Source organism: Centropristis striata, chromosome 15 (assembly GCF_030273125.1).
Source record: "Centropristis striata isolate RG_2023a ecotype Rhode Island chromosome 15, C.striata_1.0, whole genome shotgun sequence".
NCBI classification, from domain to species: Eukaryota; Metazoa; Chordata; class Actinopteri; order Perciformes; family Serranidae; genus Centropristis; species Centropristis striata.
In genome coordinates, this window is record NC_081531.1 from 6115569 (window position 1) to 6132062 (window position 16494).

Below are 16494 nucleotides of genomic sequence, written 5' to 3' on the forward strand. Positions count from 1 at the left end.
TGCAAGATTACAAACATTTTTTGCAAAATAACTGAGTTGATGTAGGAAGTCACAACGCACTTGTTATTGTAGGCAAATATAGGGCTGGGCGATATAGACCAAAAGTCATATCCCCATATATTTAGGCTGAATATCGATATACAATTTATATCCTGATATTTTTCATCACAAAGTGAGAGCAAATGTTCAGTCAAAGCTAAATATGACATGTCACAAGTAGTTTTATTGAAACCGTTGATTTAAGTAAACATAAATACTGTAAAACAACAGAAATACTTTTTTTTTTAATCAAAGCTCCATAAAGTGCACATTTCAATAAGAAATATCTTAGAGTCAAAGAAATTTGACTTGCTTTCGAAAATCAAGCTTAAGAAATAGTCTACATTAATATTATTTTCTTGTTTCAGTTTTTTTTTTTAAATCAACACCTAATCATACCAAATATCAAATATTATATTAATTTATTTTCCTCCATAAAGTGCACATTTAAATAATTAAAAAAAATCTTGAATAAAAATAGTCTATGAAATAAAATAGGGCCATCTTTTTTCTGAAATAAATATATTTATATAAGAAAAGAATAACAAACATTACAAAAGAAGTGAATATGACAAACCCTAGTAAGGGCAGCATTTATATATTAAAAAAAGAAATATATATATATATATATATATATATATATATATATATATATATATGGTCTAATTCCATATCAGATTTAAAAATATATGGATATATTTTTTATATGGATATATCACCCAGCCCCAGGCACATACATAAGAGATTTGACTGAAAAGAGTCTAATAGGTTGTGTAAATGTTGTTCTAAGCTATTGCCAATAATGAAATGTTGAAAACAAACAGCGACTGCAATCAGAGCTGTAATCTTCCCTCGGTGCTGTAGAGAAGTCACAGGTTGAATGAGTGTTCAGAGTCGATGTAAACACAACTTCTACAGTAGGCGTCCTCCATGAATATCAAACAGTCAGACTCACATATTCAGCCTCTCTTTTAGCTCTTCTGTCTCTCAACTAAAACACTGAACCAATGTCATTTAACTATCTTGTTACGGTTCCTTCAGATTTTTTAACTCTATGGCGAATCAGAAGATAAATTAAATATAAAACTTGTGAGTGACACATATTTGTTGTAGATATAAAATATCTACAACAAATATTAACTGTAGAATCTAATCAAATCGTATTGTTCTTACGCTGTATCAATTCGAAACGGTTTGTAAAAAAAGTATATAGTTTTTTAATCGTATCGTAACCTGTGTATCTAGATGTGAATCGAATCGTTTATCACAGAGAGATGTGCAACCCTATATATAATACTGTCATGTTTACTCAGTTTACCTTTTTGCTTGATTTCTTACAGAGATTTGAGAGGCAAGTGCTGAATGTAAAGAGATACACAAGCATCTGCAAATTTAATTCCCAGAAAACGATCTTGGCAGATTTCAATAATCTAATGTGCTGCCCAGAAAGCTAAGCAGTTTAGAGCTGAGCACCTGGAGCAGAATACAGATACGTTTCTCCTCACTGATCTGTAAGGCTTGACTTAAGGCTGGGCCATATATCGATATAAGAGATATACCTATATATTTTTAAATGTGATATGGAATTAGACCATATCGCATATATCGATATAGTTCTATTTTTTTCTTTCTTTATATATAAACCCTTACTAAGGTTTGTCATATTTAGTTCTTTTGTAATATTTGTTATTCTTGTCTTATATAGACATACATATATATATATATATATATATATATATATATATATATATGTATGTCTATATAAGAAAAATATATGTCTATATAAGAAAAAAAAAAATATATATATATATATATATATATATATTTATTTTTTTTTTATTCTAATTTTTTTAAATATATAAATGCTGCCCTTACTAGGGTTTGTCATATTTAGTTCTTTTGTAATGTTTGTTAATCTTTTCTTATATAAATATATTTATTTCAGAAAAAGATTGGCCTATTTTATTTCTTAGGTTATTTTTATTTAAGATATTTATTTTATTTAAAAGTGCTCTTTATGGAGCTTTGGTTTTTTTTTAAAGGTATTCCTGTTGTTATACAGTATTTATGTTCACTTAAATAAACGGTTTCAAAAAAACTGCTTCTGACATGTCATATTTGAACATTTGCTCTTTCTCACTTTGCGATAAAAATAACAGGATATATAACGTATAAATCGATATATAGCCTAAACATATGGGGATATGACTTTTGGTCCATATCGCCCAGCCCTAGCTTGAGTTCACTGTTATAGTTACCAAATGCTAGAACAGTTAGTGTGACACTTTTTCTTACTGCAGTGTAAGTAAGTAGACAGAAAACCCAGAGAGGTAAAGAGAGGGCGGTGGAGGTGGAGTGGGTTAGTGTGGTGGAATGAGGAGAGGTAGAGGAGAGATGGTGTACCTTAAAAAAGGCTGCCTCAGGCCCATTCTTTTCATACACGCTGCTGGATTTGCCAATGGCCATAATTATACCCTGCATGTTGGGGGTCATCATCGCCTGCCCAGGAAGCAGGAACCATGTCAAACAAAACAATAGGTCCTCTGACGAACCGAGCAAAGTCAACCACTCTGTTAGGTGCTCTGAGGCACGACAGTAAAGCATACCGCAGTCAGGGCATGCCGGGCATCACTCAGCAGTCCATGCAGGTTAGAGCAGGGGTCTCAAACTCTAATTACCTGGGGGCCGCTGGAGGCACTATCAAAATGACCAAAAAAAGATGCAAAATGACAAAAAAAAAGACAAAATGACAAAAAAAGACACAAAATGACCAAAAAAAGACACACAATTACAAAGAAAGACACAAAATGACAGAAAAAAGACACAAAATGACCAAAAAGGCACAAAATTATAAAAAAAAGACAATTACCAAAAAAGACACAAAATGACAGAAAAAAGACACAAAATGACCAAAAAGACACAAAATTATTTAAAAAAGACAAAATTATTTTAAAAAGACACAAAATTACCCAAAAAAGACACAGAATTACCAAACAAGACACAAATTGACAGAAAAAAAACTAAATTACTTAAAAAAGACACAAAATGACCAAAATAAAGACACAAAATGACTGAAAAAAGACAGAAAATGACCAAAAAGACACAAAAATTACCCAAAAAAGACAAATTACCAAAAAAGACAGAAAATGACAGAGAAAAAACTAAATTACTTAAAAAAGACACAAAATGACCAAAAAAAGACACAAAATGACCCAAAAAATACACAAAATTACTAAAAAAAAAGACACAAAATTACTAAAAAAGACACAAAATTATTTAAAAAAGGCACAAAATTACCAAAAAAAGTAATTAAAGGGACCTTCCACACACAACACGATACAGTGCCATTCATATAAAACTCACATTAAACTTTCATGTCAAGGTGGGGGCCACAAAATATCACCATGAGGGCCGCAATTGGCTCGCGAGTTTGAGACCCATGTGTTAGAGTGACACATTTGTGAGGGGACACAGCCAGTCAGTTCAGTGGCACGATGCTGAATCCTCAACAGGCTAATGTGTGAAACCAAAGCAGCCATGTGACAGCTGTGTGTGACAGACAGCCAACGGTGCAGGATACTGAACATACTGACCTACAACCAAAACAAAAACACACTAGGATTCCATGATAGCTGCATGAAATCTGTGCAAACTATAACAAACATCCCCGGTGGGTGCATTTGACTTTATATGCAGGAATCAAACAGCTTATTCAAATCACAACATAAGCCTGCGTTCTGCTCTTTTTTTTCCACCTGAGAGTGACTTGTGAGATGGAGCAGAACTTCTGCAAAAAAAAAAAAAAGGTCAACCTGCCTTTGTGCCAAGATGCAGACGAGCTCAAAAGGAGACTTTTCACACAAGAGTGATGTAGGAAGTCTAGCCAGCTAAGAGGCGCAGCGTTTTCAGCCTCGAGCCAATCCTGAAATCAGTTGGCGTGAAGGGTCAGATATTCTCAAGTGTGAAAAACCTTATGAGGAGCCAATGGTGCTCTCACTGCGGAATATCAGACAGGCACAGACTACCTCGTCATCGTACCCCCCCTCTTCTGACTCAATGACAAAGGTCCCCACATTGGGAATGGCCACCTCTACGGTGCGCTGGCCGGGGGACTCGTCCTCCGTGACCGGGTCAGGAGGAGGGGGGGAGGGGGGGCTCCCCTGACCCTCGGGCTGAGGGGGGGAGGGAGGGGGGGGAGACTGTAGAGAGAATGGGACAGATGAAACAGGAAGGACAGCACTGATGGAAAGGCAAGAAACATTACATGTAGAGGAGGAAAAACACAGGAAAATATTAGAAAAGTAGCACTCATCAACAGGGGATGGGCATGAGAACTCAGGTACTTGTATTCATATTGGGGTCTTTTTTTTTGCTTTGTGACTGTTATGCTGCATTCCATTGCTCTTCGAAGGGCAATGAGAGTGAACAAAGTAAAGCTGCAGGTCAGAAAACAACAACAATGAGCTAAAAGTCCCTATTAAGCTGAATAGAGCTGAGAGGAATAGAGCTGCAGCGTGGACTGAGCATTCTGTTATTCACTGTTAGCATAAAAAATAAAATAAAAAATATAGCAGCTTAAATAAATTGTTGTAGGAGCCAAAATTGACACCATGTTAAAAAAAATACAAAAGGATTCCAAGTAAACAGTTACTCCAGGTGGTGTTTACTTACTCAATGGGGAAAAAGGTGAGTGAAAGAAATAAAATCAGACCAAAACTAAATAAAACAGGTGGATACATGTCTGCTAGTTCATAGTTTGAACAAACTGGCATGAAGTAAAGACAGGAAGCAGCTGGTGGCTGACAGTGACTCTGTGAGAATCATGTTCTGTGTGTTTTTCATGTGATACTTACAGCGTTTAACAAAGCTTCGGGGCTCCTCTCCTCCTGCTCGGCGGCGGCCCTGGAGATGGCCCTCTCCGTGTCCTCCTGCAGGTGTTTGGAGTCGTTAGTGGGCGACGGCTGCTCCATGTACTCTGGCTCCTGCTGGGGGACTGCAGGAGGAGCAACACCAGGAGGGGGATGTTAAAAAAAACAGCATGGTTTGTTACATTTTAAATGTTTTCTTTTCACACATCTATTTTAAAATGATTTTTCTTTTGGTCAACTTGCACAGTTTGACCCTTCCCCTTGACACAAGAGTGGTTTTTGGACATGTAGAAAAAAATTAACAATTTTTTTTTTCACCTTTTGAGGCAACTCATGACTAACACATTGATATAATTTTCTTTTTTTTCAATCAGTCAATTTTAGTCAAATATACAAAATTATAGAAAAAAAGTAATAAAACCTGAATATTTTTTTCAATAGTTGTAGTGAAATCTTCTTGATGGGAATGCACAGAGTAGAATATATATATATGAGAATATATATGTGTGTGTGTGTGTGTGTGTGTGTGTGTATATATATATGTATATGTATGTGTGTACATATGTATATATATATATGTGTGTGTATATATATACACACACATATATATAAATACTGCAATGTCAGTTTTTTCCAGTATCATTCAGCTCTAATTGTGGTCTAAACATTGACCATCTAAGATCACTTTTGTACAGCCACTAAGTCAAAACCTTTCTTGTAATAAACTGCATATATTCTACACAATATTACATATAATAAAATGCCAAAGGCAGTTTTTTTTTTTACCGCACACCAATATTTCAAGTTCATTTCCTCATCCTTTTAAACCTCTTTAGGGAAAAAGCATCTTCCGTATTTATCTTCCTACCAAGTATTGATTCTCCATTACTGTGAGTGTGGTGACCCTGACCTGTGTTGTCTGGAGGGCTGGACTCGATGCTCATGGGCTGAGGGGAGGAGGAGGAGGTGGAGGTGCTGGATGCTGCCAGGGCGGCAGCAGCGGCGGCGGTGGCCAGAGCCAGCTTCTCCTGCTGGGCCTTGCGGGCCTGCAGGGCGTCCCACTCCTCCATCTCCTTGTCAAACAGCTCGTTGTCCTCCTTCACGTACTGCTTCAGGTCTGGAGGCAGCTTGTCCATGCCGCTCAGGATCTGCCCCGTTTCTTTATCAAACTCCTCTGCAGACAACAGACAGAGACAATGATTGGAATCTGGTCTGTTTAAAAACATGACAGCTGAATGTGTCTCTAATGTGTGTTTTGGATAAAGTCTGTCAGAGTTATATTTTTAGTGCTAAACTTAGAACTCTAGGAAATAAAACACTTTGTTATCAGCCCCTCTTCAGGCTCCAACCAATGCTTTCTCAATAACTTGCTGTTCTTGTTGATAATTTCACTTTCAACAGTTCATTCTAGTGTTACATCAACAAGCAGCTCAGGGGTAAGGCTCCGTAGCTACCAATACAAAGCTACTATCTGTTATCACAAGAACATCTGCTTTTGTATCCACATTCAGATTTTTTAAATAATTTTGTGTCTTTTTTTAATAATTTTGTTCTTTTTTTGTAATTTTGTGTCTTTTTTTGGTCATTTTGTCTCTCTTTGGGGGTCATTTTGTGTCCTTTTCAACTAATTTTGTGTCTTTCTTGGTCATTTTATGTCTTTTTTAAGTAATTTAGTGTTTTTTCTGTCATTTTGTGTCTTTTTTGTTAGTAATTTTGTGTCTTTTTTGATCATTTTGTGTCGTTTTTAAGCCATTTAGTGTTTTTTCAGTAATTTTGTGTGTTTGTTTTGTCATTTTGTGTCTTTTTTAAGCAATTTAGTGTTTTTTCAATAATTTTGTGTCTTTTTTATATTTTTGTGTTTTTTTTGGTCATTTTGTGTCTTTTTTTTGGTCATTTTGTGTCCTTTTTAACTAATTTTGTGTCTTTTTTGGTCATTTTATGTCTTTTTTAAGTAATTTAGTTTTTTTCTGTCATTTTGTGTCTTTCTTGTTAGTAATTTTGTGTCTTTTTTGGTCATTTTATGTCTTTTTTAAGTAATTTAGTTTTTTCTGTAATTTTGTGTCTTTTTTTAGTAATTTTGTGTCTTTTTTTTGTCTTTAAGAGGAATAAAAGGCTTTTCTTTACCTTTAACTTAATCGGTTGGAAATATTTTAGATAACACAGAGTTACAGTTCCTGTACTCTAAAAAACAAACAAACTGCTCGACATTCCTCTCTTCAACATTGTCTGCCGGCAATCTTTTCACAAGAGGACCAAGTCAAATTTTTTGTTTACCCCCATTAGTCACAAGTTTACCTTTTGGCAAAAAAAGACCTCTTACAGAGTTTGGCATCAAAGATACATTATGCACCCTACTACTGGGTGAACCTTGGTCAATTTTTTTTATTTTTTCAGTAATTTTGTGTCTTTTTTTTGGTAATGTGTCTTTTTTAAAGTAATTTAGTTTTTTTTTAGTAATTTTGTGTCTTTTCTGGTAATTTTGTGTCTTTTTCTAATAGTTTTGTGTCGTTTTTTAGTAATTTTTTTTCTTTTTAAAGAAATTCTGTTTTTTCCTATCATTTTGTGTCTTAAGTAATTTAGTTTTTTTTCAGTTTACCTTTAGACAAAAAAGACCTCTTACCTCTGACTGAATGAATGCAACCCAATGAACACATGCAACAAATTAATTAAAGACTCAGTTGATAATATTGATGATTTTTGGGATTTGATTTTCTTCTTATCCGTATAAAAGACACTTTAAAGTCAGTAATGGCTAGCAGCACTGGTCCAAGTATTTCTGGTTGTCTACCTTCTATGAGAAAGGGCTTCTTGTCGTTGATATACATGAGACAGTAGGCGCTGGCGTTGCGGTAGCCTCCGAACGAGTCCCTGACCAGCTCCTCCCAGGACGACTTGGTGACAGAGATGTCGTTGTACTTCATCCAACAACGCTGATGTGGGTCGTAGATGTAAGCCCAGTAGTGACCCGCGTTGGCCTGGCCTTCATGGACCAGGACCGCATGGAGCCGGTACGGAACCTGGAACAACACGAAGGAGGAGATTTAAAATGCTGATAAACAAATGGAGTGTCCTTACTATGTTTTCGATTCATTTTATAACTCATTTCATGAATAAAAATAATTTTTCGTGGAAAACAACACAGACATCTTATGGGTGATCAAACTTTTGAGTGTTTCAAAAAATTTCTTGTTCAGCTATAACTGAACTGTCACAAATGTTTGCAACAAAATCACGCCTAGTTTTAAGTATTTTTAAATACTTTGTTGTATATATAATGTTTGCCTTTATATTCCTGTTCTCCTATGGTGTCCAACCATACCATTGTAAACAATGGAAATATACTGGGTACGATCAAACTTTATGCAAAAGATACTTTAACCCATTTAAGCAGGGAAAGCATTACCGCATTTCTACCATTAAAGCCGGGAAAGCGGATGCGTCGTTTTGTAGTTTTTGTAGTATTTGTAGTTTTTTCCACCTATTTTCAGTCTCTTGGCCAATGAAATGCATCAGAATACATGTGGGAGTGCCACAATGCAACATGGGACTTTTCCAGAACTGAAATCATGGTGGAAGACGACTATAGCGGAGGGAGCTCAGATATAACAGCTATAAGCTCTCAAATACTTTTTGAATTTCATTTCTATCTGCAACAAAGGCTGAAAAATCTATTATTTAGTAGGAAGAGTGACATCATTTGGAAAATATTCATGTTTCTCTGCCCTGTGGTTCTAACATTAGCAAAGATTAATCAGTTACTTGTCAACTAGTAAATTCATTGCTTCCTGTTTTGATAATTGATTAGTTTATGTAATTTTTTGAGGGGGAAAAAGGGAAAAAAATCTCTGATTCCAGCTATATTAAGGAGAATATTTTCTTGTTTCTTTACTCCCCTGTAACTGATGTCCTCTTATTGTTCACTTGATACATTTGACTTTTCTCATTTACTGTCAACAATTATTCATGCAAACTGTAAAGAAATGCTGGAATAAAGTTGGTAGTAATGTGATTCACAAAAAAACAAACAAAAAAAACAAATGGAGCAGTTGGTGTAGTTTTGGTGTTGCAGCTCACCTGCATCATAGATTTGTCAGAGTACATGAGCTCGATGGTTCTGTGGATTCTGTTAATACTGCCCTGCAGATCTGGTGGGGAGAGAATCATAAGCATCATATTAGTAGGTACCAATAGTGATGGAGGGGCTTGTAGAACCTGATAATGTAATAAATTCCCGATAATGTAATAAAGTGCATTTCCCAATAATGTAATACACTTTTTTTTTTTTTTTACCAATAATGTAATAAAGTATAACATTAATGGGAGGTTATTACATTATCAGGTTAGCCTTCATTTCCCAAGTCCTGATAATGTAATAATTCCCCAATATTGTAATAATTTAACAGCAGACCACCCATTACTTGGGTTCAAGTGGTGATACTGTGTATCAACTCTAGCTCAAGAGCTCTAGCGCCACCAACAGGTCAAAGTTGAATGTTTATTCACTTTTGACCCGTTCATCCGTTTTTCACAAACGAGGTATCCATGACAACCGAATGCATTCAACAGCTTCTTGAAATCTAAAGGTGCTTGGTGTTATACTTTATTACATTATTGGTAAGAAGTGTATAACATTATTGGGAAATGCACTTTATTACATTATCGGGAAGTTATTACATTATCAGGTTTTATTACATTTTCAATGGACTCAAGTGCAGATTTTTATTACATTATCGGGGTTATTACATTATCAGGTTCTACAGGGCTTTTACAACATTACAAAGTAGAGGATATTCATGCTGAAGGAACCACAGCAGGGACAGGTGGACCTACCACGGGTGTCGTTCTCCACTTCACTCCTCCAGCGATGCAAACATCCTTCCAGCACCCTCAGCTCTTCGTCGGTGATGTGTCTGGGGGCGGGGTGCATGGGGAGGTCGGGGGGTAGTCTGGACTGGGTGAAGGGCTTGTGGATGGGTACTCTCTGCTGCTGGGCTGCACTGGGAGCTGTGGTCGGACCGGAGGCTGAGCTCTCCAGGGGGGGCAGGGAGTCCTGCTCGGCTGTGCTGCAGGGTGACAGGCTGAGGTTCAATAATACATCAACTAGCTTTAGGTTTATTTATTTGCACAGTTAGAATGACATAAAATGACAAAAACAACAAATAATGTAAATTGCAGAGTGAGGCAGAAAACCCAGATGGGCTTATTTAAAGCCTCCACCTAAAATCTCAGTTATAAGAAAGTAATAAACTGATTAAATTAAAAAAACATATGCTTTGTTATAATGACAATAACAAAAATAACAATATAAAGAAAAAAATATGAACATAATATAAAAGAGTATTTGTGTGTGAATTTGAATTTTAAAACCGCAGTAAAAATGGGCTTTTAGACATCTAGAGATGGAGTTCTTTGCCAGATGGGAAAAGGTATTTATCCATAATTTGGTGCCTCTAAATTTAACAACAACTTGACCTCTGCATGTAAGAAATCTTGAAGGATGAAGATCTAAAGATTGACGCGTTGGATAAGAGTGAACCTGAGAATCAGATTCAAAATGATTTTATCTTTTATCACTCTGCACTCCGATTCATCACTGGTGACAGTTACTCCACCCATCATTGACTCCTATACAACAAGGTGGGATGGGAACCTTTAACAGAAAGGTGCCCATCCCACCTTGCCAATCAGACGAGTCATGTATTGGTTCCTCTTCATTTAGAAAGTCTTGATAGGCAACATGCCACCAAACCTCAGCACTTTATTATACTGGTTACATAGTAACTATCCAACACGCTCTAGTGATTAATGCTTAATGCTCAATGTTCCTTGGATAAATATTGAATTTGGAAAAACTGCTTTCAGTTTTTCTGCTGCATCTACCTGGAACATCTTACAACATTCACTCAAACTCAACACAATTATAACTCTGGGCCACTTTAAAACTATGATAACCAATAACTAAACTATGATAAACAATAACTCTGCCTTTCACTGCAACTGTTTTTTAATGTTTTTGCATGTGTTTTCTCTGTACTCTGTTTCGTGTTTTCTCTGTACTCTGTTTTGTGTTTTCTCTGTACTCTGTTTTGTGTTTTCTCTGTACTCTGTTTTGTGTTTTCTCTGTACTCTGTTTTGTGTTTTCTCTGTACTCTGTTTTGTGTTTTCTCTGTACTCTGTTTTGTGTTTTCTCTGTACTCTGTTTTGTGTTTTCTCTGTACTCTCGACATCATTGTAAATGAGGGGTTGCCCTCAATGATTCCTCGAGAAAATAAATTACATTTTTTTTTCATAAAAACTCTTAAAGTGCTCTGGAAAGTTTTCATGATCTGAATATACCTCATAAATAAAAATACATATCTGAGAGCTATTGATGTCATGAACAGTAAGTATCTGAAGTTTCTGAAGAAGCGGTTCAGATGAGGCATGGGACTCTGTGGAGTTTAGTACTGGAGAAATTAATATTTTGACCTGACGGTGACACTGGATGGAAAGTCAGGGGATCACCAAAGTGAAGATTGCATGAATAGCTGTACACAGTTTCACAGTAATCCATCATAATTATTGAAATATTTCAGTCTGGACCAAAGTGGTGGACCGACCAATTGACATTGGCATCCAGAGTGCCATTCTGCTAACATGCAGACAAACTGAAAGAACCACTCAGATGAAAAGATCTCTTCTTAAGTGGTTTGTAAGAGAAAAATTCACAAGTGGTCCAAGCCTGTCGTATGACTCATGTACAGCTAGTCTGCCTTTCTCCAACAAAAGAAAAACACTCAGGATGGATCAAATGACAATGTGAACGGGTGAAATATTAGACTTACACCAGCGCAGTGGTGAGAAAAATGACTCCAAATAAATAATAATCTCCAACTAGAAAATTTCCTCTGGGGAAATTTTGAAAGGGCCACGGGGGCTACTGCCGGTGTGTGTACACTATGATGAGATTCTTCAGAGATTTCAAACTATGACCTTTAACCTCAGTGTGTGTGTGTGTGTGTGTGTGTGCGTATGTTTGAAGCATATGTATGCATGTCTGAGGAGTGTGCGTGCGTGCGTGTGTGTGTGTGTATCTGGAACTGTAATCACATCAAAGATCAAAGGCAATCAGATCAAAGCAATCAACAGAATTAACACACCTGCTAATGTCCCGGAACATTGACAGGTGGAATTTCTGGCCTCGAACAGAAAGCATTTTTGGCAAAACCATAATACCTATCATTGATCCGACTTCACTTTGAGCGTCCTGAGTTCTTCCTGAATCTTCCTAAAAAATAGGTTTGTTAGAGCGATCTAAAAAAAACTGTTCTATCTGAAGAAATCCACAGTATAACAGTAGTGCTCGGTGCGATTGCCCCGAGGCCCTAACTACTGTGTGTATAAATAAATCAGTGTTGGTACAGCTTTTTAAGAGAAAAGAAATCCAGGCACTCAAGGTATCTACTAGGGATGGGGATCATTAATCAATGATCCATTAATGGCCGTTAAGAATTTGGTCGATCACGTGGAATTTTTAATGGATCTGTGTTAATTTGATCTCTGACTGCGTATCAGTATCACTGAATTGAAACAAGTCAATTAGCCAATGAGCTGAGAATGAAGTTGGATAAAGCTACAGTTTGCAAACTGAAAGCTGCAATAACAATTAAAAAACACAGAAATACTAGAGGATTAATTTGAGCAAAACTAGCTTACTGTATGAAACCTTGCTAGCTTGAATTACTGAGTTTAATTTGATCCAAAACTTATTTAAACACAAAACAAATTTAAATATGAAGATTAGTGTGAAAACTAACCTCATGCCTCTTTGTGGGTTAAAACATAAAACATTGACGTTATCTTTACATCTTCAGTTAGTTTTATGATTGACAGGATCAAGTCTCTTTTTGTCCTTTCAAAATAAAAGCGTCCGTTATCAAAACAGGCTTTTGCATAGAACTGTATATATATCTTTTATCTTGCCCATGTATGCATGTTTTTATACATACTGGAGTATGTATTAATAGTAATATAAATAATCGAGTTGGTAGGTTACTTTCAAATTTTCATCCCTAGTATTAACACAAAAAATGTCCACAGTCTTAAAGCGTATTAAAACCTTTATCATCACATCTAAATTGTCACGATGAATGCAATTGTGAAACATTGTTTTTAGAAAAATGCCCTCATGAAGCTTTGGAGCATAATAAAGCCCATCCTTCTGAAAGTGTCTGCCAACTTCCAAACATTTTCCAGTGACAGCTTCTCAGCTGGTTCTGTTTAACAAACCATCTGGCAGCGTCAGGTTTCCCTCCGTTACTCATCTTCCTCATCTTCATCTGCTCCTCCAACTGAATCAGCACATTATGAAAGAGCGGGTAAGCAAACAGCCGGCTATCTATGAAACTTGCTGTAAGAGTCATTTTGATCTCAGCCAGACGCCAGATCCTCTCCCCCTTTCCTGCCACTCTTTTTGGTCATTTTGTGTCTTCTTTTGTCATTTTGTGTCTTTTTTTGGTCATTTTGTGTATTTTTTTTTTTCATTTTATGTATTTTTTGGTCATTTTGTGTCTTTTTCTGGTCATTTTGTGTCTTTTTTTGGTCATTTTGTGTCTTTTTTTTGGTCATTTTGTGTCTTTTTTTTGGTCATTTTATGTCTTTTTTGGTCATTTTGTGTCTTTTTTGGTCATTTTGTGTCTTCTTTTGTCATTTTGTGTCTTTTTTTGGTCATTTTGTGTATTTTTTTTGGTCATTTTATGTCTTTTTTGGTCATTTTGTGTCTTTTTTTGGTAATTTTGTGTCTTTTTTTGGTCATTTTGTGTCTTTTTTTGGTCATTTTGTGTCTTTTTTTGGTCATTTTGTGTCTTTTTTTTGTCATTTTATGTCTTTTTTTGGTCATTTTATGTCTTTTTTGGTCATTTTGTTTCCTTTTTTTGGTCATTTTGTGTCTTTTTTTTTTTAGACATTTTTAGACAAAGAAATAAACCTTGTCGGCCGGCACAAGTCTCCATTTCATTCTTCACCAGCAGCAGAGAACACTTCCACTAGACTTGCCTTGTAGGTGGGGGCAGCTGTAGCCCTGTGGTGCCACCGGGGGGCGCTGACGAGTCGATGTCTTCCACTGGGGAGGTGCACACCGGCTTACTGGAGGCGAACTCCATGGCGTACTGGAGGACATCTGCCAGAGGAAACCTCTTGGGGCCGGAGCCATAACTCAGATACCTGAGAGGGAGAGAGAGGAAGAGAGAGTGTCAAAGAGATGGAGAGAGGAAGAAGAACAGAGGGCAGAGTGACAGACAGAGAGAGGGCACGCTCAGTGAAAAATGACTTCACATTGGCTGTCTAGAGCCATTCTCAACCTTTTAGAGTGACGCCTCTTGTCTCTTCAGTTTTACTGGTTTTAAGCTTTCGTTTGCCAGCACTTCAGAGCAAACTGTGTTGTTTTATTGTCATGCACGAAAAACCATATTTCAAGAAGTGATATTTCTTGGGTGGTGTTAGGCTTTCTGGTGCCTCTCAGGCCCCGTTTACACGAGAGCGCTTGCGGGTAAAAACGGCAAAATATTTTATCAGAAGTGCCTTTCGTTTAGACGGTGACGGCGTATTTGGGGCTTAAAAACGCAAAAATCTGAAACCACCCTCCAAAATGGAAAAGTTAAATACGCTCCGCTGTAGCGTGTCGTCTACACGCCAAGACGCAAAACTCTGCTCAGATCTGCTCACGTCACGTATGTGTTAACGTCACATACATGCTCCAGTACAGGAAAATAAACAAACGTGGGATTATTTCCATGCGTCGGACCTTCAAGCTGCTCTGGCAGCTCTAATAAACTTACAGGAGTCTTTCCACCAAATGTACAGGATATGTACAGATAGTATTAGTGAACAGAGAAGGATCTGTAATTACCTCCATCACATTTTGGATGCAGCAATTGGTCGGAGGCGAGCCAGACGGCTGTGAACGAGACCTGGGAGATCTAGTGATGGTGGAGAACTTTGTGGAAGGAGTAGCTGATGAAAATACGCGGTGTGAAAACTTCCACATGCCCAAAGATGCTCTTATGGCTTTAAGTGAAGCCGCCTGGCTGCATACAATTCAATTTCACACACTTTTGCGTCACCGTATGCAGCAGATTTCTTCCCGAAAACGCTCGTCTAAATGAGGAATAAAAAGTGAAGACGCGACGCCACTTTTGCGTCTTCTGTTCAGACCGTCATCATGTAAACGTAGCCTAAGCTTTTCTTTTTTTTTTTTTGCGTCCTAACCCATTTGTTTATCACCCAATTGTCTATATCATGATCTGTCAGTCTGGGGAGAGCCCTGAACTGGACTCATGGGAGGATCAAGTTATTCCCTCCCATCAGGGCCCGACAGAGGGAGGCACTATAGCCTAGCCTATAGGAGAGAGGCCTCTGTAAGAACATGCAAACTCCACACCACTCCAACACATGGTGTCTCCAACGCCCACATCGCTCCATTTTTCCAGCATCAGTTAAAGCTAGCTGCTAGCAAACTGCAGCTGCGCTAATGCAACAACGCGCTAGTTTCTTTTCTTTTTGTTTGTTTATTTTTTCCGCTGTGCTCACAGAACAGAATCTCACACGCACAGTTCAGATCATACAAAACTCAGTTGATGTGATAAATAATGAAGCAGACAACACCTAAAACATCTCCCTGTCTGAAATTATGTAATTTAATATTAATTTTGTGCATTTATGTTTTTTCCAAAGTGACTTGGCGACCCCCAGAAATCATCTCGCGACCCCAATTGGGGTCGGGAGCCCAAGGTTGAGAATGGCTGCCCTAGAGAGCTAAATGAGCAGTTACTGGTGGAGGAGCTGTACCTCTCCAGTCGCTGTTGGAGCAGCGTCAGATGCTCTTTGAGCCTCCTGATCTCCTCCCTCTTGATCCGCGTTATTTCCCTGTTCCTGTCCATGTACCTGACAACACAGAGACACAGCAGAAAGAGGCTTCAGGCTCAGACACTTGGGGGTAATTGTTATTTACTGCAGAGACAAATGCTGTAGATTGTATCACCTGTCCATGTAGAGCATGGAGGGGAACTCCAGCTTGTTGTGGATCTTCTCCGGGCGTCCGAGTGCTTGGTTAAACTCAAATCTTGACAGTTCAAAGGTCAACACAGGAGGGAGTTCTGTGAACCAGTGCTGGGGAAAAAAATATATGGACAATAATTATCGTATTGTGTCAGAATATAGAGCTTGGAAAAGTAATTTTTCGCTTTAGAGCAGTTTTTCTTAAACAATCACTTGTGGCAGATCCCAAAATAAAACTTTTGTTTGCAATATTCCCATCTGAGAATTTTTTAGAAATATTTTTTTTTTATTTAAATCTATTTCAACATGGTATGGCAGTATAGTATATATACTAGAATTGAAAAAAAAAAACGAGAAAAAATTAGTTTTTTTTTTAAAACGATAACTAACTGAAACTGTATTATGTGGTTACAAAACTAACTAAAATTATAGTGAAAATATCCTTCGTTTTCATCTTTGTCAACTTTTTTCATACGTAAACCTTTTTGGTTCTGGTTTTTCTCTGAGATTTACCTTTGAATTTACAGTAGAAAACCCACTCATTGTATTTTTT

At 37.1% G+C, this 16494-nt stretch overlaps 1 protein-coding gene across 2 annotated transcripts in view; it reads right to left on the reverse strand.

Moving 5' to 3' along the window:
* Window positions 1–16494, reverse strand: part of usp25 (ubiquitin specific peptidase 25) — a 65229-nt gene that overhangs the window by 15434 nt on the left and 33301 nt on the right. The window contains exons 11-19 of one of the 2 annotated variants that reach the window (XM_059351693.1): window positions 15925–16052; window positions 15732–15827; window positions 13941–14108; window positions 9738–9970; window positions 8982–9052; window positions 7696–7924; window positions 5818–6081; window positions 4893–5032; window positions 2443–2538 (exon numbers count right to left, since the gene is read on the reverse strand). In XM_059351693.1, coding sequence (XP_059207676.1) covers window positions 2443–2538; window positions 4893–5032; window positions 5818–6081; window positions 7696–7924; window positions 8982–9052; window positions 9738–9970; window positions 13941–14108; window positions 15732–15827; window positions 15925–16052 — 1425 coding nt within the window. The remainder of the gene's footprint in view (window positions 1–2442; window positions 2539–4892; window positions 5033–5817; window positions 6082–7695; window positions 7925–8981; window positions 9053–9737; window positions 9971–13940; window positions 14109–15731; window positions 15828–15924; window positions 16053–16494) is intronic. The other variant, XM_059351694.1, reaches the window with a different exon arrangement.